Source organism: Suncus etruscus, chromosome 1, assembly GCF_024139225.1.
Source record: "Suncus etruscus isolate mSunEtr1 chromosome 1, mSunEtr1.pri.cur, whole genome shotgun sequence".
Classification (NCBI taxonomy): Eukaryota; Metazoa; Chordata; class Mammalia; order Eulipotyphla; family Soricidae; genus Suncus; species Suncus etruscus.
In genome coordinates this window covers 204,273,937-204,297,936 of record NC_064848.1, presented here as the reverse complement: position 1 = coordinate 204,297,936, position 24,000 = coordinate 204,273,937, and the positions used below count along the sequence as shown (strand labels likewise).

Genomic DNA, 24,000 nt, shown 5'->3' with positions numbered 1-24,000 from the left:
GCTCCCCATGTCCCTTCTCTCTACCTCTCTTATCAATGCTGGCTCCTGCCTTCCTGGCCCGGCTTGGTTTCCCTCCCTGTAACCCTCAACCCCTGCACCCTGTTTTCCAAGCCAGATACCCTGCTGGACTCTGTCCTGGTCAATGGTGAGTGGGCTGGAACCCTGCTTGAAGTACAGGATGAGGAAGGAGCCCAGGAGTTCAGAGCTTTATTGCAGTTGCCTTCAGAAATGAGTGAGTGTGCCCCATCTCCCCCTTTCCAGCTCTGGACAGACGAGGGTTCCGATAGATATCTCAGTCCACATCGGCTCTCCGGCTGGTCTTGATGGAAGCGTTTATTCTCTTCTGTCTCAGCCTCTCCCGGTTCATATTCTCCACCCTGGGGACAAGACAGAGGGGGCCAAGGCCGGTGGGAATCAGGCAGCCGGTTGGTGGCACCTGCTTATGTCCTCTTCCAGGTTTGGAACTTTCCATGGTCAGCCAGAAGTCATGGCCAGCCCCCACCACCCAGCTCTTCAGACCACAGATATGGAGGTGACTCCATACCTGGCCTTGTGCAGGGCAGCACTCTCTTGGGACGGCTCCGGCGCCGGCTGGCTGGCTTCGGCAATCATGTCTCGTATTTTCTGGAGGCACTGGGCCAGATTGCGGAACTGGTAGCGGCTGCATTCAGAGGTGAGAATCAACTCGCCTGCCTTGTTGATTTTATTTCTGTGCTGCCGAGAACAAGGGGAAAACCAGCGTTGCAGAGAGCAAAGGGTTAACGGTTCATGGCCTCAGTCAGGGGTTAAAGTGATTGAGGTAGGAACCAAGCAGGGTGAGAGCTGAGCGCAAGCTCTGCCAGGGAGACCCTAGGGGTTCATTCCTGGGCACCACAGGTCCCCTAAGCATTGCAGGGGTACTGGGGATGTGCCTCAATTGGCAGAGCAAAGGTCGAACATGTGGGGCTCAGGGTTCAATCCCCAGCACCACCAGGCCTCAAAACTGCTAGGAACAGCACCCTCCAGATGAGCACTGAGGGGTGAAAGGGGGGGGGGAAATGAGGCCCCCAGCTTACCCTTAGGGCTATCTGCTGTCTCACAGGCTCTGCAATCCATTCAGCGCTTGCAAGGTGGAACCTGACTTCAGCCTTTGAATTCACTGTGAATCAAGGAACCACCAGGCCGGAGCCATAGTACATTGGGAAGGTTTTGTATGCAGCCAACCCAGGTTCAATCCATGGCATCCCACAGGGTCCTCCCTGCCACTACCCCCCTCCCAATCCTTCCAGAAGAGATTCCTGAGCCAGAAGTAACCCCTGAGTCAGGTGTGGCCCAAAAAAAGAACTCAAAAGGGCCACTGTGAAAAATGGGGAACCCAGCTCCCCCCACCCCCCAGCATGCTAAGGACACTGGCTCTGTAAGCTGGACTTGCCACTCTGGGACAAAAAAAGGCTCTGGAAAGAAGTTGGGGGATGGTGATACTGCTCACGTGAACTGTGACACCTGCCCTTTGTTGGGGTTTGCTGGCCCCTCCAAGTCTCACAACTCAGCCAAGAGGCTGAGAACTGGGGCCCAACCACATTCCACAGAGCAAAGCGGATTATTCTAAGCGGCTGCTATTCAAGCTGCTTCTCAGACAATGCCTTTGCTATGCTCCGGAGTGCACACAGTCACCCTATTAATGAAGGGGGAGCCCAGGAAGAGGGTGCCTGTACCTTTGTTTACGTTCTGGCCCCCAGGACCACTGCTCCGACTGTAGGATATCATCAAGCGATCTGTAAAACAGCAACGCCCCACAAATCCAGGAGCTGGCATTCATACAATCTCCCCCTCTCTGTTCCTGGCTACCCTGCATCCTGCGAGACCTTCACACCAGTGAACAGCAGTTAATTTTGCACATGCTAAAATGTAAAGAGGAATGACTATCCCAAGGTCACGCATAAAGCTGGGGTGTAAAACTCCAACCCAGGCTGTCTGCCTCAGGTCTCCTCCATTCCCCCACCAAGGGACTGCTCGTAGATCACTCCTGGCAAGTTCAGGGGACCATCTAGGTGCTGGGGATCAAACCCAGGTCAGTCCTGTGCAAGGCAAACATCCTTCCTGCTGTACTATACCTACAGCCCCCCTTTAAATTTTTCTTTTTCTTTTTTGGTTCTTTTTTTTGGGGGGCACATCTTCACTATTAATCCAGCCCCGCTGTTTAACTTTTTTTACACTGATATAAACAAAGTACAAGGACTCAAAATAAAATACAAGTACTCACCTAGAGGAATGTCGCTGCTGGCTTGCTTGGCCTCATTCTGTAACAGAGAGGACACAATGTCAAGAAAGCTTCAGCTGTGGGGAGACTCCTCCATATCCTGGGGGTACAGATCTAACGGGCAGAGCCAGTGTCATACCAGTCCTATTGGGTCTCCTGCAAAACACTGACAAGGAGGACAGGGAAAGTGTCCCCAGATCCAAGACCCCATTACAGAGACAGTCCTCTGGGAAATGGGGCTAGTGCCCCGTGGGATGCAGCCCATCCCCGCCTGGCTCCTGGGAGGTAAATCACTACATTGTGTGGATGCACACGCGTGTGCAAATGCACACACATACACACAAACACAGGATCAGAGCACCTATCTTGCATGCTGGATGTCCAGAGTTCAGTTCCTAGCACCCATAAATCCCTGACCTTTTGGGAGGATGGGGGCACAGTTCTCAGGATTTACTCCTGGTTCTGTGCTCAGAGATCACTCCTAGAAGGCTCAGGGGACCATATGACATATAGTGTGTTGGGGATCAAACATGGGTTGGCCCTGTGCATGGCACTCCAGCCCCTCCTGAGCATTCTTTCCCTGTTTGTTTGTTCCACACCCAGCAATGCTCAAAGGTTACTCCTGACTCTGCTCTGAGGAATTACTCCCAGAGGAACTAAGGGAACCACTTGAGATGATGGAAATTGAATTCAGGTCAGCGGTGTGCAAGGCAAACACCCTCCCTTAGCAGTCAAGTGTGTAGCCCAGTGGGTCTCTGCACTGCAGACCTGACCAGCACCAAGGTTGGAACCAGACATCCCTTAGAAATAGCTCTGGGGAATCCTGAGGAACCCAGGAGGGAGGCACCCTCCCCAAAATAAGGTCTGGCTTAAACTCCAACTTCCTTCACTTCCAGTACCCCAAACTTCACCTTCTCGCAAAGGACTCCCCAGCTCAGCACTGGACAATCCTATCTATTGCCTGTTCCTTCTGCAGAACCCCCAGAACTGCTTCCATGAGGAGGTTAGAAGGACTTCCCTCGCTTTGTTGGCTGACATCTAAATCTGCAAATCTGCAGCCATTCTGAGATTTTGTGAATGGGAAAAGTGACCAATAAAATGTTTTTGCCACTTTCTGATCTCAATGAAGGCTGCTCAAATCCTTCTGCTGCAGGACCCAGATACCAATCCCTCTTTCCTTCCAAGCTTGCTTTTCTGCAAGATCCCACCATCTCCCAGACTTTTTCTTTCACTTACAGGATTGCTGCTTATCTCTCCCCACTAGGACCTGGACTCCACCAGCATTGGAATTTATATTTTGTTCCATCCTCTCTCCCCCCTGCACAGCACACACAGCAGGAGTATATAATACTTAACAGATGCTGGTCTGATAAAGGACTGAAAATCTGGAATCCTGTAGGCATTAACTCAATAGAACTGCGGGGGAGTTCCTAGCGTTCTGGGAATCCGATCCAGCCCATGCAACATAGCAGGCTGTGGATATAATGCACCCTAAAAAGCAAGCTATGGGGTTTGGGGGACTGGGGGGGGTGTTCCAGATTATGGACAGTGTAAGAACAAGAATTAAAGTAGAGCCTAATTTTTAGTAGCTGCACGAATGAGCTTGGAAGAAGCCCCTCAAAGTGCCCTTCCGGCGCCCGCACACCTCCAAAGGACACCCCATGCCCAGACCCAGATTGCGGGGGGAGGGGAGGGTCCAGCTAGGCTGCAGCGACCCCAGCAACGAGGTCCCGCCCCTTCCGGTTTGCCCCTTCCGGTTTGCCCCTCCGGCTCACCGGGACCCTCCAGGCGGTGTCGGAGCCCCGGGACTCGGGGTAGAGCTTGTCCAGGCTGTAGATGCTCTTGAACTCGGTGCCGTCTACCCGCCTGTGCAATGCCCGGTGCGATGGCAGCCATGCCCCGACTCTGCGCAGGCTCCAGCGAAGACTGCAGGCGGCTGCCATCTTGGTGTCTCGGACTACTTCCGGGTCACTTCCGGTGTGCGCTGCCTCCGCTGTCCGGCTGCCGGCGCTTCCCTTGCATCTTGGTTCCGCGCTCGCTTGTGCCCCTGCCGACTGCAGGCGACCCAGTACGCATGCGGGTTTGGGCTCCACGTCTCCCGGAGGCCCGGATGTGCCACTGTGTGTGGTTGGGGGAGGAGGGGATTGGTCCAAGATGGCCATTGGCTTTATTTGCTTCCACTGGGCTTCAACTTTTTGTTTGTTTTTGTTTTTAATTAATTTATTTATAGAAAATGCATTATCTAGTTGACATAACTAATAATAATACATTTTTTAGGAAGACCAAAAGCAACATGTTTTAAAAAATATAGAAAAATGGAAGGAAAGAGATGGAAGATAAAAGAAAGAATATTTTTGAAAATTATTGACTCACAATGAATTCATTGAAGCACCAGCAGAAAGTTTAGTGAGCTCTTTTTTTTTTTTAAAGATGAGTTTAAAAAGACAGTAATAATGATGTGAAGAGTGGCAATTGCTGTTTGCGTAGGCCCAGCCAAATATGGGTAAAATGAAAAAATAAAATAAAAAGAGCTTCATCTTTTTTTTTTTTTTTTTACTTGGTTATTGTCTTTGGGCCAGCCAGATTGTAACCAAGGTCAGGAGGGCACTGGCATTGCTGGATGGTGGCCCATAGGCTCTCAAGTTGAATAAGGGGAATTTCTTCCTCTAGTTTTATTTGGGGGTCACACTTAGCAGTGCTCAGGGCTTACTCTTGCTTGGTTCTGCTCCAGGGTCATTCTAGGTGGTACTTGTGGAACTATTCTTGGGGGATGCTGGGGATTGCATCAGGGTTGGCTGTGTGCAAGGCAAATATGCCTTATTTCCATAAGAGGAAGATATTTTCCCTCTCCCCATCCCTCCTTTTCTTCCTTTCTTCCTCCTTTTCTCCTTTTCTTCCCTATCTTCCCTCCCTTCCTCCCTTCCTCCCTCCCTCCTTTTCTTCCTTCTTTCTTTCCCTCTCCCCACTGCCATTTTTTGGGGGAAGACACTCAGGCTGCACTCAGGGGTGACTCCTGGCTGCACTCAGAAATCACTCCTGGCATGCCTTGGTGGACCATATGGGATGCCGGGAATCAAACCCAGGTTGTTCCCAGGTTGGCTGGCATGCAAGGCAAATGCCTTACCTCTGTGCTATCACTCCAGCGCCCCTCTGCCTTCTTTTACCCATCCTCCCTTCATCCTTTCTTCCTTCTTCTGAACTTCCTTCCTCCCCACTTCAGGGATCAAACTCCAGACCTCACAGATGTAAGACATGTGCTTTACCTCAAAATCACATCCTCAACCCCACCCCAATTCTTGGGGCTTGTTTGGAAAAGTGAGGTTCTGCATACCTTGGGTTTTCATAAGTGCAGCTCTTTCACAGATCAGCCCAGACACAAATGATAAACAAAACTCCACTGTACCCCAAGAAGGCTGTACAGGTGAGCTGCAGGTGCTGGCCAGAGAGAGGGCAGATTGGGGAAGCAGGGAGAGAGATCCCCAGCCACAGACCTCACAGGGCCCCTAGCACTGAGGCCCTTCTCCCTGTCTGTGACAGGGTCTGGGATAGGACAGGCCGTGCTTGATATCAGCTCCTTGCTGGGCCTGCGTTCCTTTGTTCCTTTGCAAACTGGATGGCTCAACTACACGGTGCCTTGGATTCTGCGCTGGTTCTTCGGGAAACTTCTATTTATAGGGAAGTAATTACTTGGAGAATGATGCCCCTGGGATGTTTGCTGAAGCAGGAGCTCCTGGCCAGATCACAGTGGTGCCCAGAGAGCCAGAATGACGCAGATGGGCAACGGCCTGTCCACCCACACCAAGGGAAGGATTCGTGACAGGGTCATGCCTGTGGGCTGTGGGGTAGGCAGCCATGTCTCGAGAGTCCTTCTGACTTAGATCCCAGACCTTTGGAGGAAACAGAGGCGTCTCCATGGTGGACCAGAGGGGGGGGGAACAAAGGCAGCTGCAGGAGCATCACAGCTCTGTTCTGACGTGGAGAGGAAATGTGCCCCCCCCAAAACACCCCAATGAATAGTCAGAGCAGGGGCCCATCTGGTGACCTGGATTTTGCACCAGTGGGGGGTGACAAGGAGTGAGTCAGGATGCCCTGGAGGAAGCAGGGGGAGCAGCTGGCATGTGTTTCACCTGCTGCTGCAGAGAACCTTCCAGAACAGAGCTGCCTTCTGGGCAGGACAGGCCTGAGAGGAGGCACCTGTTCCCTCAGAGGCGCACAGGGAGCTCTGGAACTAGCCCTTTCTGCCTGGAACTTCTAGAAAAGGACATCATTGAGCAGAGTCCTAGGTAGTAATATCTTCCTGCTCCACTTCCTTTTCTTTTAGGGGAGCTCTCCTACCACACCAAGAATATAACGCCCCCCAAATAGGGTCCCCATTTGTGTTTTTCATTGTTCCTAACCTGAATGGCATTTGCCACTGGAAAATTTCAAGAGCTTTTCCTCTGCAAAGGTGGGCGGGGAGGGCAGGCATACCCGAAGGTGCTTGGGAGGTTGGTTTTAGGGGACCATGTGTTGCTGACGGTCAAAGCCATGGACCTCCCTCTACATATAAAATAGCTCATAACTCTGAGCCATCACTCTGCACTTGTTTTTTTTTTTATTTTTTTTGGAGGGGGAGGTGCTCACACATAGTGGTGCTTAGGACTTACTCCTGGCTCTGAGTTCAGAAATCATTCCTGGCAGGGCTCAGGGGAGCACATTGGGTAGCGGGGGCTACATGTGTGTAAGTCAACTGCCCTTCCCACTTTTATTAAACTTTAGTTATTGATTAATTGGTTTGGGGGCTACACTCAGCGACACTCAGGGGTCACTCCTGGTTCTGCACTCAGAAATCACCCCTGGCAGGTTCAGGGACCATATGGGATGTCAGGAATCGAACCAGGACCCTCCTACGTCAGCTGCATGCAAGTCAATGCCCTACCTCTGTGCTATCTCTGGCTCCTCAAAACTTGAAGAACAGTTTCACTGCTGATCTTGGAGAAGAGGCAAAGGGGAAAGTGTAGAAGGATCTGCCCCTTTTCCCCTCAGGTGCCAAATGATGGGGTGAACAGAGATAAAAGGAGCTCAGGACTACTTCTGCTTTGAGTAACACTGGTGCGGCGACTTTTATTAAAGAAGAGAATAAAGCATTTATAAATAGACTTCTCTCGTGGATAACGTCAAAGGTGATGTTGGCCAGTGTGACAGAACTGAGGAGCACAGAGGCAGGAGTCCTCCCTCCAAATTCACCCCCCTGAACCCTCAATGACAGAGACACAAGCAGGGAAGGCTGGGGGACACCTGCTCGGCTCACAGTGTGGCCTGGAGAATGGGGCATCTCCAGGAAGGTCGGGCAGGCTGGAGCAGGAAACCCCTTTACTCATTAGAAGAGACGAGTAAGGCATGAGGGTGCCCTCCTGTGTCCCCCACAAGGCCAGGCCATGCGGCCTCCACAGAACTGTCTTGGGGTGTGGGGAGGGCCCAGCAGGATTCTGAAAGCACAGGCAGCCTACCCAGAGCAGAACCAGGGACCATGGGAACCCTGGGTTTTTGGAAAACCTGGCCAGCAGCAGACCCTCCCTGATCCAGGTGGGTATTCAGAAGTGACCCCCAGACTGGGAGGTTAAGAAACACTGCTAGGAGAGGTCCCATTGCCACTGCCTGGCAAATCTGCTCTGCATGGGACAGGTTAGCTGCAGGGGTGCATGTGCTGGCTGGGGGACAACATGCCTCGGTGCATTCGGGGGGCAGCAAGGGTGGACCTGTGTCAGCTTGGCCTGTGGACATGACTGAGATGTCATGGTCCCTGAGTTGGGGGCAGGCAGAGGCCAATGCCTTGGTAAGTTGAATGCAGTACAGAGAGGGGGTCCAAGGCTTGGACCTCTGGAAGGAAGAGAGACTAACCTGAAGGCATTTCCAGGGCAGGAACCCCAGAAGGCTGGCTCCAGGGAAAACGGGGTGCACCACTGGTGTATGGCTGCTGAGGGGCCTTCTAAGCCCCTCTGCTGATTGGCTACAGACTTGCTAAAGGTCTGAAGGAGAAGTTGGCCTTCACCAGGTTGGGCGGGGGGGCCCTTGGGGCCCTGCTGATCTTTTTCAGAAGGAAGGTGGGGCAGAGAAAGGCAGGACAGCGCATTTACCAGCTGGGAGCAGTGGGTGGTTCGGGGAACTGGTGGAAACCTGAGCTGGCTCCCGGGTCCCCCCATTCAAGTGTTTCCAGTTATGGTGGTGTGGGGGGAGCAGAGGGGGTTCAGGGAGGTTTTGCATTTTTTGTGTGGAATATTTTTGTTTTGTTTTGGGGCCACATCCAGCAGATACTTCTGGGGTTACTCAGGGGTTAATCCTGGCTCTACGCCCAGAATATTACTCCTGGCGGTGCTAGGGGACCATATGGATGCCAAGGATCTGGGTCAGTTGTGTTCAAGGCAAACACTTCCCCCCTCCCGTGCTTTATCACTCTGGCACATGTGTTGTTGTTGTTGTTGTTTTAGACCAAACCCAGCAGTGCTCAGGCCTTACTCCTGGTTCTGCTCTCAGGAATCATTCCTGGCGAGGCTCAGGGGGACCGCTGGGGATCAAACCCAAATTAGCCCTATGCAAGTCTAACGCCTAACTGTTGCACTACCTCTCTGGTCCCAGACACATAGCCTTCTAAATCTCTCATAAGAGGAAACAGAAGCCAGGAAGGGCCCTATTCAAATAGCCTTGGGAAACCTGGCCCCAGATCCCCAAACATGGTTGGCATTGTCAGGAAGCTGGGAGACTGGGGGTGGCGGAGAGCTACTCCTGATGAGTGGTGGGGGTGGGAAACATTTGGCTTTGGATCTCAGAACTGTGCCCAAGGGCTGTGGGGTTGAAATTCTGAGATACAGGAGAATTGGGCCATGCCCCCTACCCACCCACCCACCCAGCTAGGCCATGGCAGGGAGCTGCCTCCCCCAGGAGAGATCCCACACTTGGGGGAGGTCTGGATGAGCCGGATTGCTGGAGGAGCCTCGCCAACCTGCTGTCGATGTCACTTGCTGCTACTGTGCGAGGCCTTCACTTTGGTGGCGTTGATGTCGCCTTGGTCTTTTGGATGCGCAAGAAGATCTCCTGGAACAAGGCCTTGTACTCGGGCTGGCTCTGCTCCAGCCGCTTGTCTACGGCCTCCACTTGCTGGGTGAGGCTCTTCTCGGTCGCCTTGGCCTCGCCGGGGCCATCCTCGCTGCCCAGCAGGTCTCGCCAGGAGCTGTCCCGGGACATGGGCCTGGAGGTCTGCACGCCCGCGTGCCGCACCCCTGCTCCGTGCCGCCTGCATTTGCCCAGCAGCTCCTCGTATTTCTCCAGCAGCGCGTGGTACTGCTCGTCCACCTCGCGCAGGATGGACATGCCCCTTTTGCGCACGCCGTGGGCATGCAGGGTGAGGCTGCCCGCGTGTCTCCCTGCCGGGTCCCGGGCCACGATGGCATCGAGGGCCGAGTCGCTGCAGCTCTTGCGCACCGCAGGGCCTGGCGAGGTGGGCACGGGCGAGGCCGAGGCGCAGTCCTGGAGGATGCCCGAGTCCTCACCGCTGCTGCTGCAGCTGCCCAGCTGCGGGTCGTCGGCTTCGGGGGCCTGGGCCAGGGGGGCCAGCAGGGCCTCGGCCAGGTGGTCATCGCGGCCCAGGAGGTAGGTTTTGGCCTGCTTCATCTGCTGCAGCTCCAGCAGCTCCAGCTCCAGCTCCTGCACGCGCAGGCGGCAGCGCCCCAACTCGCCCAGCTGCGCCTCCAGCTCCGTGTACTCGCCCAGCACCGCTGCGAACTCGCGCTCCGTGCGCTCCCGCCGCTGCCGCTCCTGCTGCACCTGCGACCGCAGGGCGCCCACCAGGGCCTGCAGGCGCTCGTTTTCCTGCTCCAGGGGCCTTGGGCCCAGCTCCAGGGACGAGCTGTGCAGGCGCAGGGAGTCCTCGCTCCTGGGGGGCACAAGAGGCGCATGGGTGGGAACAGGTACAGTGAGCAGGGCCAGAGTCCAAATTTGGGGTCCTCAAACTTTTTAAACAGGGGGCCAATTCACTGTCCCTCAGACCATTGGAGGGTCTGACTCTAGTCAAAACAAAACTTAGGAACGAATTCTTATGCACACTGCATAGATCTTATTTTGCAATGAAGAAACAAAACAGATACAAATACAATATGTGGCCCGCAGGCCATAATTTGAGGACCACTAGTCCAAAGGGTTCCCAAGATGATCTCCCTTGCTCCACTGACTCCAATGAGGTCCCTGAGCTCTTGCTCCTTACCCCATCACTCTGGTTTGGTGGGGGGCCTGGGCCCTGGCAGACTGCCCTTGTTTCCAGTTTCTCTTCCTTTTTTATTGTTTTAGTGTTTTGGGCCACACCTGGTGGTGCTCAAGGGCTCCTCCTGGTTGTGTGCTCAGAAATTGCTCCTGGCAGATTCTGGGGACCATATGGGATGCTAGGATTCGAACCACCGTCCATCTTAGATTGGCTGCATGCAAGGCAAATGCCCTACTGCTGTGTTACGGCTCTGCCCCCGTGTTTTCAGTTTCTGTTTCTCGTAGAGGCACTCGTAGGTGACTGTGGGGTGCAGGGTGGGAGTGGGGGCAGAGGAAGGCTGTCTCTCCTCCAGACTCTTTCTCTAATTTGTCTCAGTCACCAACTGCCTCTGGATCTCCTGCTCCTTTCCCTCTCCCAGGCCCCCCTGAAGCATGGCCACTCCTCTGACCTGATCTGCTGCATGCGTCCCACCTTTCCCTCTACCTTGCCCATATGATATTTGATTGCTCCAAGCTAGTCCATTTTTTTTTTTTTTTTTTTTTTTTGGTTTTTGGGCCACACCCTGTGACGCTCAGGGGTTACTCCTGGCTATGCACTCAGAAGTTGCTCCTGGCTTCTTGGGGGACCATATGGGACGCCGGGGGATCGAACCGCGGTCCGTCCTAGGCTAGTGCAGGCAAGGCAGACACCTTACCTCCAGCGCCACCGCCCGGCCCTGCTAGTCCATTATTAACACCACTAAATACACACTAGGAATGTTTTTATTTTTTTGGTTTTTGGGCCACACCCAGTGACACTCAGGCTATGCACTCAGAAATTGCTCCTTGGCTTGGGGACCATATTGGATGCCGGGGGATCAAACCACGGTCTGCCCTAGGTTAGCACGTGTAAGGCAAATGCCCTACCGCTTGTGCCACATCTCTAGCCCCAGGAATTTTTTTTTTTTTTTTTTGGTTATTGGTTTTTGGGTCACACCCGGCAGCACTCAGGGGTTCCTCTTGGCTCTAGGCTCAGAAATCACTCCTGGCAGGCTCAGGGGACCATATAGGATGCTGGGATTTGAACCACCGTCCTTCTGCATGCAAGGCAAAGGCCCTGCCTCCATGCTATCTCTCCGGCCCCCAGGAATTTCTTTTTCATTTTCATTTCTTTGGAGGGGGCAGAGGTGCTTCAGGCCACATCTGGCAATGCTCAGGGCCTGGTTGCTCCTGGTTCTGAGTTCAGGGGTCACTCCTGGCAGTGCTCAGGAGTTACTTCTAACTCTGCACTCAGGAATCACTCCTGGTGAGCTTGGAAAACTATATGAGATGCCGAAGATCGAACCCGGTTTGGCCACATGCAAGGCAATCGCCCTCCCCACTGTACTATCGCTCCGTTCAATAGTTCCACCTTTATAGCTGCATGACCCTTAACCTCCTAGTTTCAGCTTCCTCATCCAAGCAATGGAATAAAAAACAGACATACCACACAGGCACCGTGAGAATGCACCCTTATCTGTTTGTGTGGTGCTCAGGGGCTATTTCTGATTCTGGGCTTGGGCTTTACTCTGAGGGGTTCAGAAGACCCTCAAATGCGAGGGAAGAAACCTATGATCCAACTATCCAGCTTCTCCCCCCCCTTATTTTTTGGTTTTTGGGTCACACCTAGTGGCGCTCAGGGGTAACTCCTGACTTTGTCACAAAAATCACTCCTGGCTGGCTGAGTGCAAGGCAAATGCCCTTCCACTGTGCTATCTCTCCAGCCCCCAGCCCTTTTTTTTTGAGAAGGGTGAGGTTTGGGGGAGTCATACCCAGCAGTGCTCAGGGCTTACTTCTGGCTCTGTGCTCACACTGGCAGGGCTCAGGGGACCATATGGGATGCCAGGAATCGAACCCATATAGCCTGTATACCTGCTGTATTGTTGTTCTGGCCCCAGATCCAGCCCGTTGACCATCTCTCCTGCTGTCTCATGCACTTTCCAACACCTGCTGTCAGCAGCCACATCTCATTCTGTCTTGGGGCCCCTTCTAGGCCTGGCTCATTCTGTCTTGGGGCCCCTTCCAGGCCTGGCTCTCAGCCCCTTCTTGCAGCCCAGTACCCCAGCTCTCCTGGTGCTGCTCTTGGAAAAGCATTGGGGTTTGGGCCTCACGTACCAGGCGCTGGTGCAAAGCTCCTTGAGGCAGGGGAACGTGTGGATGGTTCGGCGACGGCCTCGCTTCTCCCGGTGTGCGCGCAGCTGCTCTAGGCCTCGCAGCTGCTCCATCTGGGCCTGCAGCTCCTCCACCTGCGGCTGGAGCCGCTCCACTGTCTCTGTCAGCCTGGGGGTGCCGGGAGGGGCAGCAGGGGGGGCCAGAGCACAGGATTTGGGATGCTGAGGTCAGATGATGGACTACCAGGGTGCAGCTTTCTCCCCACCTGACATCCCAGGAGCTTTGCTGACCTTTTTCTCCTTGCCACCAGCACTGTTGCAAAATGCTTCTAAGGCCGCCTTCCTTCCCAGGTCTGGGGGCCTCCAACAAGCATCCCCCAGCTCACTGCCCAGCCCTGGTGAGCCCCTGGCCCTCACCCATGGATCTTGTGCTGGGCCGCTTTACTCTCCAGCACCAGCTTCTGATTGGTCAGCTCCAGGTCCCTGGCCGTGAGGTCCAGCTGCTCGTACACTTTGGCATGTTGCTCGTTCATATGCCTCAGCGTGTCCAGCTGCTTGGTCAGGTACTAGGGTGCAGAGGGGAGGATTAGATGTAATGGTCTAGTTTTATTTTCATTTGCTTATTTTTGGTGTTGGGGCTACCATGCCCAGCTGAGTGCTCGGAGCACCATGAAATGTCAAGGATGGAACCTGGGACTTCCACATAGTACAGCATGTGCTCCAGTCTGGAAATAAATAACTTTGGAGCTGGAGAAATAGCAGAGCCAGGTGGGTGTTTGCTTGCACACGGCTGACCTGGGTTTGATCCTTGGCATCCCATATGGTTCCCCGAGCCTTCCAGGAGTGATACCTGAATGCAGAGCTAGGGAGTAAACCCAGAGCAATGCTGGGTGTGGCCCAAAAACAGGGAGGAAGGAAGGTAGGTAGGAAGGAAGGAAAGAAGGAAGGAAGGAGGGCCTGGAGAGATAGCACAACGGTGTTTGCCTTGCAAGCAGCCGATCCAGGACCAAAGGTGGTTGGTTCGAATCCCGGTGTCCCATAGGGTCCCCCGTGCCTGCCAGGAGCTATTTCTGAGCAGACAGCCAGGAGTAACCCCTGAGCGCCGCTGGGTGTGGCCCAAAAACCAAAAAGAAAAAAAAAAAAGGAAGGAAGGAAACAAGAAAGGAGAGAAAGAAAGAAAGAAAGAAAAAGAAAGAAAGAAAGAAAGAAAGAAAGAAGAAGAAAAGAAAGAAAGAAAAAGAAAGAAAGAAAGAAAGAAAAAGAAAGAAGGAAAGAAGGAAAGAAGGAAAAAACAAGAAAGGAGAGAAAAAGAAAGAAGGAAGGAAAAAGGGAAGGAAAAAACAAGAAAGGAGAGAAAAAGAAAGAAGGAAGGAAGGAAAAAGGGAAGGAAAAACAAGAAAGGAGAGAAAAAGAAAGAAGGAAGGAAGGAAAAAGGGAAGGAAAAAACAAGAAAGGAGAGAAAAAGAAAGAAGGAAGGAAAAAGGGAAGGAAAAAACAAGAAAGGAGAGAAGAAAGAAGGAAGGAAGGCAAGAAAGGAAGGAAAGAAGGAAGAAAGAAAGGAAGGAAGGAAGGAAGGAAGGAAGGAAGGAAGGAAGGAAGAAAGAGAAAGAAAGAAAGAAAGAAAAAGAAAGATAGAAAGAGAAGCTTCTAGAACAGGCTGGGGCAAATCTCCTCCAATGGCAGGGTGGGATGAGTCATTATAATCTTTATATGAGTCATTATTTTTATTTATTTATTTATTTATTTTTTTGTGGTTTTTAGGTCACACCCAGCAGTGCTCAGGGGTTCCTCCTGGCTCTACTCTCAGAAATTGCCCCTGGCAGGCACGGGGACTCCGGGATTCGAACCAATGACCTCCTGCATGAAAGGCAAACACCTCCATGCTATCTCTCCAGCCCTATATAAGTCATTATAATCAGAGCCCCAGGCTCCAATACTAGGAAAGACACAGATCGTGAAGCAAACACTGATGTGGGAAATAATCCACACAGTGAAAGCGGGCAAGAACAGCTTCAGGAAGTGCAATGCTCAAGTTCCTAAGAAGGAAAACAGCTAAGAGCTTAGTGGAGGAAGTAGAAGAATGAGCGCCTGCCTTCTTCAGATGCCTCCTTTTTTTTTTTTTTTTTTTTTGGTTTTTGGTTTTTGGGTCACACCGGCAGCGCTCAGGGGTTCCTCCTGGCTCTACACTCAGAAATCGCTCCTGGGAGGCTCAGGGGACCATATGGGATGCCGGGATTCGAACCACCATCTTTCTGCATGCAAGGCGAACGCCCTACCTCTATGCTATCTCTCTGCCCCCCCCATTCCTGCTTTTTTTCCCTTTTTTTTTTTTTTTTGGTTTTTGGGCCACACTCGGCGGTGCTCAGGGGTCACTCTTGGCTGTCTGCTCAGAAATAGCTCCTGGCAGGCACGGGGGACCATATGGGACACCGGGATTTGAACCAACCACCTTTGGTCCTGGATCGGCTGCTTGCAAGGCAAACACCGCTGTGCTATCTCTCCGGGCCCCTTATCCCTGCTTTTATTGACAAAAACAAAAAACAAAAAAAACAAGCCACACCATAGAGTGCAGAAGGAATACCAAGTGGGGAATAATCCATTACCAGATCACACCCTAAAGTGAAGTATGAATATTGATTAGGGTGGCACCAGTAATCCAAGAGGTCAAGACCTCGCACAATGAGGGTGGATGCAGGGGGTGGGAGAGGATGCTCTGGGACTGTGGTGGAAATAGTGGACCAAAGCAGGCAAGGTTGGCTTAACCCCACCTTTGAGGGTGGGGGGGGTGGGAAGGTAAGGGGGACTCACCTCGATCTCTTGGACCTGCTCCTCATTGGTGCTGTACATCTGCTGCAGCGACTCCTCCAGCTCCTTGTTTCTCTCCAGCAGCGTCTTCCCCAGCTCAGCGGCCAAGTGCAGGTCTGGGGAGCACAACGAGAAGTAAGTCAGAGATCTCCCAATTCCATTCATCATCTTCATTTTTTTAATTTGTGGTTTTGGGGCCACACCCAGCAGCGCTGGGAGGTTCCTCCTGGCTCTACACTCAGAAATTACTCCTGGCAGGCTTGAAAACCATATGGAATGCTGGATATTGAACCCGGGTCCCTCCTTGGTTGGCTGTGTGCAAGGCAAATACCCTACCACTGTGCTATCACTTTGGCCACAAATTTAAAAATGTTTTATATATATTTGGGCTTCATCAGAGTAGAAAAAACCCCAAAATAATAGACTTTTTTTTGCTTATTTGTTTTGGGTCATGCATGTGGTATCCGGGGTTTATTTCTGGATTTGTGCTCAGGGTGTCACTCTTATAATGCTCGGGTGCTCAAACAGGGGTTCGCCAAATACAAGACAAGTGGGGAGGGGCCGGTGAGGTGGTGCTAGAGGTAAGGTGTTTGCCTTACAAGCGCTAGCCAAGGAAAGATCGAAACCGCAGTTCGATCTCCCGGAGTCCCATATGGTCCCCCTGTGCCTGCCAGGAGCTATTTCTGAGCTCTTAACCAGGAGTAACCCCTGAGCATCAAACGGGTGTGGCCCGAAAATCAAAAAAAAAAAAAAAGAAACAAAGATAAGTGGGGCCAGAGAGATAGCACAGCGGTGTTTGCCTTGCAAGCAACTGATCCAGGACCTAAGGTGGTTGGTTCGAATCCCGGTGTCCCATATAGTCCCCCTGTGCCTGCCAGGAGCTATTTCTGAGCAGATAGCCAGGAGTAACCCCTGAGCACCGCCAGGTGTGGCCCAAAAAAACAAAACAAAACAAATACAAGACAAGTGCCTTAACCCAGGGTTAACTATCTCTGCCTGACTTTCTTCCTCCCTCCCTCTTATCTTCCCTCCCTCCCTCCCTCCCTCCCCTCCCTCCCTCCCTCCCTCCCTCCCTCCCTCCCTCCCTCCCTCCCTTCCTTCCTTCCTTCCTTCCTTCCTTCCTTCCTTCCTTCCTTCCTTCCTTCCTTCCTTCCTTCCTTCCTTCCTCCCTCCCTCCCTCCCCCCTCTCTTCCACATCTGACAACAATGCTCAGGGGATACTCCTGTCTCTGCCCTCAGGAGTTGCTCCTAGCAGGCTCAAAGGACCCTATGGGATCCAGAGACTGAACCTGGCTCAGCCGCCATGCAAAGCAAAAACCCTCCCCTCTGTGCTATCCGGCCCCACCCCACCAACCCCTTTCTTATCTTTCTTTCTGCCCCACCTCACTGTGTTCACAGCTTATTCCTGGCTCCCAGCTCAGGTATCACTCCTGGCAGTGCTTGGGGGACCACATGCAGCGCCAGAAATTCCAACTAGGGTTAGGTGCAGGCAGGGTGAGTGCCTTACCTCAGGACTATTTCTCCAGCCCCAAGACTGATTTTTATTTGTTTGTTTTTGGGTCACACCCGCAGTGCTCAGGGGCTACTCCTGGCTCTATGCTCAGAAATCGTTTCTGTCAGGCTTAGGGGATCATATGGGATCCTGGGATTCGAACCACTGTCCTTCTACATGCAAGGCAAATGCCTTACCTCCATGCTATCTCTCCAGCCCCCCCAAGACTGATTTTCCATTTGTTTTGTTGTCACTCCAGGCAGCACTCAAGTTACTCCTGGCTCTGCACTCAGAATTACTCCTGGTAGGCTCAGGGTACCATATAGGATGCTGGGGATCAAAACCAGGTTGGACATGAGCAAGACAAATGCTGTGCTAATGCTCTAGCCCCAGGGTTGCTGTTCTAAACAACCCCAGTGGAAACTGGTGGTGTTAATCTAGCTGGAGGTGCAGGGGCAATGCAGGCCCCTTCCTTGAAGCAGTGTCTCATCCCCTAGATGGGTGGCCTGTGGACCTAAGTCAAGTGTACAGAGGTGCCAGTGGGGTACAGGGGTGCATCTCTTCTGGGGGAGTAGCAGAACAGTCATTCTGGTGTGCGGATGGGTGCAGGACCCCAGACTTTCTCTTTCACTTGAGGAACAAGTATGATTGGAACATACCCAGTCATGCTCTGGGATCATTCCTGGTGATGTTTGGGTGTGATCCCTGTGCACTGCTATTGAAGCCCAAACTATTTAGGTAGTTTTGTTTTTGGGTTGAGCATATCACTGTACTATCTCTCTCTAACACCCCGATTTATTTTTTTAATAAAGTCTCTCCAAAGCCTTACCATGGTCATCAAATTTTTTTTCAGTGTTGGAGCAATAGCACAGCGGTAGGGCATTTGCCTTGCACGCGGCTGACCCTGGATGAACCTGGGTTCGATTCCCAGCATCCCAGATGGTCCTTCGAGCCTGCCAGGAGTGATTCCCGAGTACAGAGCCAGGAGGAACGCCTGAGCACTGTGCAGTGTGAGAAAAAAAAAAATCCTAGACAAGAATCTCTAACCTTGAGCAATTAACTTTGAACAATTAACTCTCTGAGGCTGATGCCAAGGACAAGTAGTTAGCTAACACCCAGCTCATAAATTAGGCAGGAGCACATCTGTGATGATGGATTCATTGACAAACTCAGAGATAATCCAGAGGCGCCTGTCTGCTATGGTGTGTGTGTGTGTGTGTGTGTGTGTGTGTGTGTGTGATAATCCAGAGGCGCCTGTCTGCTATGGGGTGTGTGTGTGTGTGTGTGTGTGTGTGTGTGTGTGAGATAGCACATCGGTAAGGCTTGCCTTGTACAGGGCTGACCCAGGATGGACCTGGGTTCAATTCCTGGCATCTCATATGGTTCCCTGAGCCTGCCAGGAGTGATTTCTGAGCACAGAGCTAGGAATAACCCTGAGCACCACCAGGTATGGCCCCCAAATCAAAAGAAAATAAAAGAAGAATTGAGTAAGACGGGGGTGGGTGTTGCAAGAAGACCCTGTAATTTTACCTAGAGACTAAAAGTCTCAAACAATAAGAGGCAGAGGGAGGCAAGGCTGAGCACAGCTGCACTTCCTGAGGGTGGGAGCCATGCAGTGCAGAAGGCCCTGGATTTGGACCCCAACCCCCCACATGAACAATGCTCTTCCTGTTTCTCCTTCCAGGCAAGCAACTGGGCAGTGCAAGTTCCTGTGTCAGCAGCATTGAATCACACTGCTGGTCCAACAGAGGGGACTGTGACTGGGGCTTTCTAGAGAGTCACAGACCATAAGAGGGGTTCTTTGGGGTGAGAAGACGCCCAGAGACTGCATAGGACATGAATGGATGTTGCCAGCCCTGTTTGTGCAAGCAGCCCAGAGCAATCATGAGAGAGAAATTCAGGTGCTGGGGGCATGCTGGGCTGCTGGTGGCTCCCACGAAGGGGGACAGCGGCCCCGGGAAGCCCTGCAGTAGCAGAACAGGGAGCTGACCATACCAGAAGCAGGAGTCAGCATGTGATCCAGGGTGAGGCGACTAAAGGAAGATCACACAATTTGCTGGACTAGGCCAGGAATAGTGATGAGTCTGAACTGACTCCTTCCTGGCCTGTACCCTGAATTTTTTCTTCCTTTCTTTTTTTTGGGGGTCTACACCTAGTAGTATGCAGAGCTTATTCCTTGTTCTGTGCTCCAGGGGTGCTCCTGGCAGGGATTGAGGCACCATCTGGGATACTGAGGATCGAACCTATGTCAGCAGTTTGCAAGGCAAGCACCTTTCCCAGTATACTTTCTGATTCCCAGAATTTTCTGGAATCTTCAATCCCCCCCAGTCCTTTGTTTATTTTGTTTGTTTGTTTGGTTTTGGGGTCACATCTGGCTGTTGCTCAGAGCTAGCTCCTGGCTCTGTGCTCAGAAATCACTCTTAGTGACTTGGGGCACCCTATGGGGGTGAAACCAAGGTCAGCCAAGTGCAAGACAAGTGACCTCCCTGCTGTTCTATAGATGGCTCCGGCCACCAGTTTCGCTCTCTGAGTACCTGCTGGGCTGGGATGTCCCTCAGGACGAAGCCCCAAGGCCTGCATACACAAGAGAATGTCTTTGAAACGCAACCCTAAAATCCCACTGCCCTCCAAGGCTGGGTGGGGTAGAACCCAGATTCCAGAGTGGGGAGATGGACCAGGGACAGACACAGGGCAGAAGAGACAAAGGAAAGAGAGATCCTTACTACTAGAGGGCATGGGGTCCTGCTAACTCTTTGGGGTGGGAGGCCAGGAACTTGGGACTCACAGAATTGGGGGCCCCTTGGCCAGGTGAAAGTCCTCCCCCTTAGGCTGAGACTCCATATCTGAGAGACTTCAAACTTATGATGTCAGCAGCCACCTGAGCCTGAAGGTGACCCTGGGGCCACCCCCCCCCTCGGGCCTGAGTACCAGTGCTGATGAATGAAAGGAGTTTTCGATTTTTCTGTTTCAGGCAGTGAGGACCAAGCCCTTTCCTGGTCCCAGGGGCCTCCCTCTGTGGGCACAGGGCATCGAGGAGTCCAAGGATATCTGGATGGCTCAGGAGGAGCACAGTTGACAACCTCATTCATTGACAACGTCAGCAATAATCCAGCATCGAGTCACCCTGCTGTCCCTGCAGAGGAGAATGTTACCGGGGCTTTCTGGAGAGTCACAGATCCCAAGGGTGAGGAGACGCCCAGAGGCTGTGCACAGGGCAGGAGAAAGAATATGAAAATGGCAAGGCAGGCGGTCAGAGCCATAGCACAGTGAGGAGGCCATTTGCCTTGCACGCGGCAGACCCGGGTTCAATCCGAGGCATCCCATAGAGTTTCCTGAGTGAGCCTGCCAGGAGTGATTCCTGAGAGCAAAGCCAGGAGTAACCACTGAGCACTGCCTGGTGTAACCCTAAAATAAATAAAAAAGGAACAGGGCGTGGCTGCTAGATCCCCTGTCTGGTAACTCTCAGGGCAAAGAGGGGCCGAGAGGATCTGGGGAGTCTGTGTTGTGAAGGGGCTGCAGGCATCTGACCCCTGACCTGTGTGGCTGATCTCTGACCCACATTCACACACAGTCCCCCCCTTCAGCGCTCCAAACCATGCCCCCAAGGACACTGCTGGAATGATACCCAGGCAGCCCCTCCTTTGCTTCATGCCTCAATATCAGGATTCTGCTACTCTTTCCCGGCTCAGGGGGTTCCTGCGGTCAGTGTCCCGGGTCCCCCTGATGGAACCCCCAGACATGGCTGTGTAACCCCCAGTAACCCATGTTCCAGTTTCTTTGACGACTGTCTCCTTTGTCCCTCCTAGCTGCTGGTCTCTGCTGACCACAGGGCAGAGATGTGGGGTTCAGGGCTGCTTCCAGCAGGGCAGCCTCCCACTTTTTGTCTTGTCCTCCATGGAAGCGGCAGATTTCCCCCCTCCCCCTCACTTCACGCTCCTTCCTGCCACATCTGGGCCGGGCCTGGTGCCAGAGACTCATTAGGACTAGGGAGTGAAATGCAGCCCTGCTCACAGCATCAGCCTCTGGGAGGCCAGAACTCAGAACTCAGCCTCAGTTTCCTGCTTTCCTTCAGGCCCCCTCCTTCAGGAAGTCCACAGGCCCACTATGGGGTCACCACCGATAGGGTCTAGCAGGAATGTGGAGCTTCCAGACACGTGTTTATGGTTTGCAAAATGGAGTGAAGGGGGATGGAGTGATAGCACAAGAGGGTAGGGTGTTTGCCTTGCCAGCCAAGCCAGGTTCGAGCTCCGGCATGACCTCCTAAGTGAGGAACCAAGAGGAATGACCCCTGAGCACTGCCAGGTGTGGCCCCGACCCCCAAAAAAAGTGGGGTGAGGGGTTTTACTCAGGAAGGCTCACCAAGGCACACTGGATATAGAGGCTGAGAAGAGACTCCAGGACACAGAGCCTGACAGGGCCTCTGTCTTATACCCCCCAGCCAACCCTGGTCGCCCCCAACTCTCTGATAAACTCATAGGCCCAGTGCAAGATAAAGCCTAGGTCAGGGGTGAGAGTGAAATGACCCAGAAGCAAAATAGCTCCAAGATCTGCAGCAACCTTGAGTCTCAGGATGCTGGGTGGGTGGGTGACCAAGGGGCAGGACAGTTCCTGGAGTCCACCCTGGACCCCCAACACCAAGCAGGCTGTGGCCATTTGCTCCTGGACATGCTCTGGGCTCCTACCAGACTGTGTTTTGGGCAGGCACCTCTCTGGCCGGCCCCCTTCCTGTCCTGACTGCCCCGCCCCTACCCCCAGTGATGTCACTTCGGCCACCTCATCACCAGTTCTGATCCCCTTCCAGCAGGCATGGGAGGGGGGGATACCTCCCGCTTTACTGAGCCTCTAACCGGTCTCAGGATTCCTACACCCCAAGTCCTCCTGGAGCCACTGGCCATTGGAATGCGGATGCAGGGGCAGGGCCAGCGCTTTCTGAGCCCGATGGACTCAAAATCAGGTTGGGCTGCAAGATCCCTGCACCCCCCGCCGGGGAGAGGGGAAAGGAGTTGGGAAACTTTTCTGGGAATCTTCAGTGCAGGCATCCCTGGCAGGGATGGGGAAGCGCTGGCCTTGGAATTAGGGGTTCCCTCTCTGCACCCCGCTTCCACCCTGGCAGAAGAACAGAACCAAGAAACCACCTTCAGGCCTCCAAAAGCGCCTTTCTCGGGCGCTTGGGACATTGCCAAGGTTGCATTAAAGACGGAGTGATAGAGCTGAGGGGAAAATGCACCCCAAATCTCTGGTGTGTGCATGTAGGGGGAGACGATGCACCCCCTTTTATTTTTTGCAGGTCTGGATCTTCCCGGGCAGCGCCCCCCACCCAACACATCCTCCGGAGGGGGGCCCGCCGGGTTCCAGCTGCCCCAAAGGGCAAAGCCGGGCGCGATCGCCCCACAATGGAGGAGGGCCTGGGCCTTTCTCCTGGGGTGACGGGGCGCTCACTCACCCTGCTCCAGGTCCTGCTGGTCGTACCACGGTTCCTCGTCGTCCACGAAATCCTCCATCCCGGCTCAGGGCTGGGGCGCGCGGCCCGGGACAATGCGGCGGAGGCGATCGCCCAGTCCGACGGCAGCGGCCCCGAGCCCGCCCGGCCCTGTGGCCATCGGCCGCCCAACGGGCGCCCACGCGGGGTTCGGGGGGTCCCCGCCGAGCTAGGGGGACCCCTGGGCGGCACAAAGGCTGCAGAGGCGGGGACGGCGGCGGGCGGGCCCGGAGGAGAGGCGGAGGCAGGCCCGCCGGCAGGCCTGGGGCTCTAGCAGCGCGCGGGGCCCGCGATCGGCGCCCCCTGCCCGGCTCCGGCCCCCCGCGCTGTCCCGCGCCCGCCCGGCCGCCCCGCAAGCTTCGGTGACATCTTCGCCGCCCGGTCCGCCCCGCGCTCCCCCGCCGACCCGGTCCGAGGGGTGTGGCCTGTCACTATCGACCAATCACACCCCACATGCAAATTAGAAGGCGTGTCCATGGGCGGGGCCCAGGTGCTGATTTTTTCCTCTCTCTCCCCCTTCATCTATCTATTTTTGACCACTTACTTTCTGGCTCCCGGGTCTGAAATTATTTTTTTTTTTTGGTGGTTTTTGGGTCACACCCGGCAGTGCTCAGGGGTTATTCCTGGCTCCAGGCTCAGAAATTGCTCCTGGCAATTGCTCAGGAGTCCATATGGGGCGCCGGGATTCGAACCGATGACCTCCTGCATGAAAGGCAAATGCCTTACCTCCATGCTATCTCTCCGGCCCCCCGAAATGATTTTTTAATTTACTTTTTAAATATACATCTTTAAGTACCATGATTACAATTCTTTTTTATTTTTTTATTTTTATTTTTATTTTTATTTATTTATTTATTTTTTGGTTTTTGGGCCACACCCGTGTGATGCTCAGGGGTTACTCCTGGCTATGTGTTCAGAAATCGCCCCTGGCTTGGGGGGGACCATATAGGACACCGGGGGATCGAACCTCGGTCCTGATCCTTGGCTAGCGTTTACAAGGCAGACACCTTACCTCTAGCGCCACCTTCCCGGCCCCTTTTTTTATTTTTAATCATGAGAACAAAGATGCAAAGAAAGAGGACAAGGTAAAGTTACAGTGGAAGGATAATCACCCATATACAGAATTCTCAGAAGTCCCCTTGCTGATATCTTAACTTTACAATTTTTGAATTTTTATGTTTTCATAGAAATCTTTATGTAGGCACCATGCTTACAATTTTATTTAAGCACCATGATGACAATTTTTTCTTTTCTTTTTTTTAATATAAATCTTTATTTCTGAAATGATTTTTAATGATGTCAATGATTTGACCTCCCTGTGAACTCGTTTTGCTCCCCCTCTTTCTCGCTAGATCTTTCAAAAGCAAGGATCTGTCTCCTTAGGGATTATCAGGGTTTAGAACAGACTGGTTGGTGTTAGCCATGTGAACTATGAATGAATGAATGAATGAATGAATGAATGAATGAAAATTGATATCGAGCTGAGCATTGAAGCAGTTGGGGATTTAAATGACCTTGACTGGAAACCTTAAGCAAAGCAAATGAAATTTGGGAAGTTACCTGCATTTGGGACCTTATTTTTGGGGGGGCATTCCCGGTGATGCTCAAGGGTTACTCCTGGCTA

The 24,000-nt window shown here is 53.0% G+C and overlaps 2 protein-coding genes across 2 annotated transcripts; both read right to left on the bottom strand.

Annotated features, from left to right (window-relative positions):
• Window positions 1-255: 255 nt before the first annotated feature.
• On the bottom strand, window positions 256-4,188 carry MRPL58 (mitochondrial ribosomal protein L58). Its single transcript, XM_049769853.1, has 6 exons — window positions 4,015-4,188; window positions 2,243-2,279; window positions 1,695-1,754; window positions 1,056-1,138; window positions 545-714; window positions 256-377 (listed from the first exon to the last, which is right to left on the bottom strand). The coding sequence occupies exons 1-6, from the start codon at window positions 4,180-4,182 to the stop codon at window positions 293-295; spliced, it is 603 nt and encodes a 200-aa protein (XP_049625810.1). The 5' UTR covers window positions 4,183-4,188; the 3' UTR covers window positions 256-292.
• A 4,991-nt stretch (window positions 4,189-9,179) lies between these two features.
• Window positions 9,180-22,745, bottom strand: CDR2L (cerebellar degeneration related protein 2 like). Its single transcript, XM_049769623.1, has 5 exons — window positions 22,341-22,745; window positions 15,409-15,521; window positions 13,018-13,166; window positions 12,605-12,769; window positions 9,180-10,148 (listed from the first exon to the last, which is right to left on the bottom strand). Exons 1-5 carry the CDS (start codon window positions 22,396-22,398, stop codon window positions 9,257-9,259), a joined length of 1,377 nt encoding a protein of 458 aa, XP_049625580.1. The 5' UTR covers window positions 22,399-22,745; the 3' UTR covers window positions 9,180-9,256.
• Window positions 22,746-24,000: the final 1,255 nt, after the last annotated feature.